This window comes from Lacerta agilis, chromosome 11 (assembly GCF_009819535.1).
Source record: "Lacerta agilis isolate rLacAgi1 chromosome 11, rLacAgi1.pri, whole genome shotgun sequence".
Lineage (NCBI taxonomy): Eukaryota > Metazoa > Chordata > Lepidosauria > Squamata > Lacertidae > Lacerta > Lacerta agilis.
The window spans coordinates 29,149,514-29,154,186 of NC_046322.1; the positions used below are offsets into that span (position 1 = coordinate 29,149,514).

At 42.9% G+C, this 4,673-nt stretch overlaps 1 protein-coding gene across 2 annotated transcripts; it reads right to left on the bottom strand.

Moving 5' to 3' along the window:
• Positions 1-428: 428 nt before the first annotated feature.
• Positions 429-4,383, bottom strand: TMEM171 (transmembrane protein 171). Of its 2 annotated transcripts, none has more exons than XM_033164332.1 (3): positions 3,547-4,383; positions 2,668-2,809; positions 429-1,000 (listed from the first exon to the last, which is right to left on the bottom strand). In XM_033164332.1, coding segments are annotated over exons 1-3 (768 nt in total). In that variant the 5' UTR covers positions 4,172-4,383; the 3' UTR covers positions 429-999. The 2 variants fall into 2 exon arrangements, with proteins under 2 accessions (XP_033020223.1, XP_033020221.1); XM_033164330.1 differs by having other exon boundaries at positions 429-1,197; positions 3,547-4,381.
• Positions 4,384-4,673: the final 290 nt, after the last annotated feature.

Genomic DNA, 4,673 nt, shown 5'->3' on the forward strand with positions numbered 1-4,673 from the left:
TCTGTCTTCAGCTATGCCCACTCTATGTCCCCCCCCCCAGAGTTCTAATATTTTGAGTTGGCGAAGAATTTCTCTCTCATTCTCTCGCCATCATTTATAATTTAATAACTCTGTATCATGTCCATCCTCGGTTGGGCAGGTACCACAAGCATTACAGGGGAAGCGCAGCTGGTGCCGAACTGAGCCCCTCCCATGACACACTCCCCCAGTAACATTAAATAAGAACCATGTGATACCATCATGCCCAGAGATTCCTTGCCTGCTGCATGCAACAGCCAATGAGCTACAAGTGGGGAGACACTGAAGGTTTTATAACAACACATTGTACTATCAGAGTAGCAGCCATGGATCCTGCGTAACTTGCAGTTTTGGCTCTTATTTCTATAGGCTAAAACTTGCTGTTTGGTCACACCACTCAAGTCACCACGTACATTGTGCCATAATGTTTAATCAACTGAAAATCTCACATGTACAATTTGTTAACATGAGGGTCGGCCCAAACACGCACACAACATACTCAGTACTCTCAGGTCTCCAGTGTCTTTACTTTTGAGTTTGTCAACAGCCGAAAAAGGAAACAGAAAGAAAAAGCCACCAGGTTTTCCCCTCCTTCTGCTTGATGTGTGCCATAGCACTATGTTCAGATGGTAGCTGACTTGAGACGTACATTGCTTTGGGTATTCCAGTTACATAGAAGGTGCCAAATGAAGAGGTGTTAAGGTGTTGGGTTCTTCGTGTCCCAAGTATTTATCTGGAAACTGCAGATTGCCTTGGCTTCGTTTTCCAGTAACAGAAGTCTTGGCTTGGCAGGCCTTCAACTGCAGCTTCTACTTTCTTGCCCATGGAGCTTGCTGCTCTCCTTGCTGGCTCAAAGCTCCTCCATCTCTCTTCCAGGCTATTTTCACCCTGTAATTTAACAGTCCTCTTTCTCTCTCCTTTTATACACCTTCCCTCTTGAGTATTTCTTACAGCTGGTTCAAAGCGGATGGCAATGGATCATCTGGGTGACGTAAGGAGAGGAAGAAAAGACACGTTCATTATTTACAGCTTCTCGTTTGCCCTTATAATTTTGAGATGACTCAGAGGGATGAGAGAGTGTGGATTAAGTTCTCAGAAGGTGAATCACATCCGGACATTGTATACAGTAGCTCATTCTCTCTTCAAGCAACCAGGTTTGATGCATCAGCATTCTGTGCTCTGCAAAGAAATAACGAAAGGGTACATATGTTGGCATGTTTAATCTCTCTATATTTGTTCTTTTGATTTATACCCTGCCTTTCTACATATAGTACCCAAGGTGGCTAAAAGCAATGATGATAATGTTCTATTCACCAAAGTGGTAAAATTACATCTGGCATGGATACAGCCAGTTTAATTCTGACTGGTAGAGGCCAAAGAGTACTTTGCACATGACAAATTGCTTCATATACATCATCGCCCATGGTCAATGTAGAAGTGCGGACTTCTGACAGGAAGCCAATCATGCAGTGTTATACTACAATGAAAAAGGGACACAGGCACACCCTTCCCATGCCATGGTGCATTCAAATCAGTACGCAACAGCAGCACCTGTGAAAGATCTTATTTGTCAAGTAAGAACAGGCCCTAATCATGCCATGGGATGCAAAGGCTTATTGAATTCCTTTCTTGTAGATTCAGAAAAGATAGGACAAAGGGGCTGAAATATAATGATGGAAATGGTGTAATGTGAAGTGTACATTCAGATGGAATGCCTGTGACTTGTTTAACTTGTATGTGACATTTATATTCTTCCAGGGAGCTTGCAGCAGCATAGCACTAGGGTCTGGCACCCAGGTGCTGAGAAAACCAAGAATCTGCTCATTTATAAATTAAAATATTTATAGGCCGCCCCCTCGTATAAAATATAACATAAAGTATAACTAAAAAATACAAAATCATAGAAATCATAGAAATGACTGGCTCCTCTTGAAAAGGTTTACACAACCGAATAGGCCTGCCGGCATGAAAAGGCAAACCCAAACGACATCGCCATGTACCTGTCCAATCTTCTCTTCTGTGCCGCCCCCCCCCCCCCGCCCAACCCTCATGGCTGCTTTCTAATCTAAACAAAAATGAAGGGAAGAAGGTATTTGGAGAGCCAATTGTTGGTCTTTCATGTAAAGTCCAGTTTTAAGCACATCCATTACAAATCTTCTCTGGTAATGGATGTGCCAATCTTCTTTGACTAGTGGGCATTATGGGCTGTGTGGCACAACTCAAAACGGCCGCCACATTTAAAAGACCAGAGAAAGAGCCAAGACCTCAAAATGGAGTAGGAATTCCTCCAACCCCAAGAAGGGAGGAAATAGCTACATAAGCCAATGCTGTGCTTGCTCACTGTGGGAACCTCTGTGCACCTTCCTTCTATTCAGAATGAAAGTAAGGGTGGATGTCCAATCCTGGCTTCCAGTGAAATATGTTAAGAGAGCCTGCGCAATGTCGGAGGGGACACTGCCAGTGCAGCAAACAGGAGCAGCAAACAGTCTCACATGTATTGTTGACTTCTGAAGAGATTTTTGCTGGGACCTTTTGTGGGTGCCACCTGAGGTACTGATATGCCCACTGGTGCCCACTTTGGCAACCTCTGCATTAGCCCATGTGCAAAACGCTCAAAATGCTCATATTTAAAAGTACAACTGATCTTACCAATTAATGAAAGTGCTGTGGTACGGTGGAGGATTTTCACTTAAAGGCAAATCACTTGTTACCACGCTAGGAGTTATTGTTTGCAGTGGACAGTCAGCGAAATAAGGTGGCGGTGGCGGTGGGAATACCATTACAGTATCACCTACAGAAGAAAAATCCAAAACTTTAAGGTCAAATTTATCTGCAGTTCTCTTTGGAGCAACACACAAGATAGCCCTACTTGTGATGTGTATTTCATTAAGAATCATCACTCCCAGGCATTAGGGCATCTTCAAAGCATTTTATTAAACTCTTATCAGTCTTTCCCTGCTATACTTTGTTGGAAAACAATTGCACTTTTATTAGCATGCAGAATATTGTTATTATTTATTAAATTTCCACACTGCCTTTCATCAAAGGATCACAGGGCAACTTAAAATATTTTGAAAATGCTTGGAGATTAAAGCTTTAAGATCTGCATTCGTCTAGACACACAAATGGTGTAACACCATAAACTGGAAGGTCTAAAATGCTGTTGTAGGGGCTACTGAGACACAATGTAAAGTAGTATCAACACAATGTAAAGTAGTATTGCTATTATACTTTGTAAAATAGAATCCAGTTCTCTCATTAATTTCACCACTGTTTTGAGGAGTGTACTGTACTTCAAAAGCAGTCCTTGCAACTATACTTTCTATGTCAGATTCTGGAGTTTATCTTCTTACCCACCCTGACTGCTTCTTCCACCATTCCCACATTCCAATTCCAAAATTCTTCCCTCCCCTCCTAATCCACCCCTCGAGTGCTGGGGAGAGATGGGGCATCTTTGAAAGTGTCTCCTGTTGCTGACATCTAGGGACTGCCCACTTGGAAGACTTCTTGGCTGTGTCATTCACTTACCCACTGTAACTTGAAATGATTCAGGATCCAGCTGCTCTTCTTCATTGACAGAAGACTCCTGGACGAAATTTATGTTTTGTTTCTTTTTAATGTGAGCTATCACAAAGAAACACAATCCAATGAGCACAATCAAAGGTCCCATGGTCTGAACAGAATGAAATCCACAATCCTGGAGTTCAACATTAGAAGCATTGCTATGGTTAAACTGCTGGTAGCGCCAGCCTGGGCTACATCCTGGAATCCAAATGCCAAGGACGCTGATTAGCATCCCACTAGTTAAAAATAAAAAACCAAAGACAAGGAACTGAGCAAACTGGCAGTTTCCTCGACAAAAAACAAACCCATACACCTGGTCATCTTGCAATTGCACCTCTCTGAGGTAGCCTTTAGCTCTTGATTGCGCCAGAATTATACAAACTAGTCCAGTAACAGCAAGCAGAGGCCCAATGATTTTGAGGGCTCCTTTACAGTCACCAAAGGCACCACTTGGGCACGTCTGCAACACAAACATCGAAAGCAGAAATCCAGCACATAACAACGTAATGCCAAAAACGAAAAGGAAAGAGATAAGTTTCCTAGGATGTCCATTATCTCCTTCATGCATGGAACCAGGAACTGGATACATTATTATTATTATTATTATTAAATCCCTCTTCAAACCAAGGAATAACAAGTTTTCTTCTATGGAGATCAGAATGACAGTACCACCTTCAGCAGGCCTGAGAACGAAAACGAAAAGAGGACTATGATTATTAAGCCACAGGGCAACAACAGATAATTCACGTATTGAGTCTGTCCCTCATTTACACCTGCTGGGTGGGAAAAGGACTGCTCCCGGGCAGAGTTGGGGATATGACATGGGAGAAGAGGAAGTCTGCTTGCTCAGGGGGTGGTCCTGCCTATGAGAATGGCATGTTACATCAGAATAAGAGGCAGCTCAATTTGAAAATACTTTCACTGAAGCCAGGGTAAAGCTCAACATGCAAGCTCCACCTTTCCCCTCTCTGTTACCACCTCCCCACCAGGTACAACGGATGGCAGGAGAGTCTGACCAACTCTGCAACCAGTTGTGGCATTAACCCCAGGAGTACATAAACTGGAATATAGTTCACATACATCAACATGTG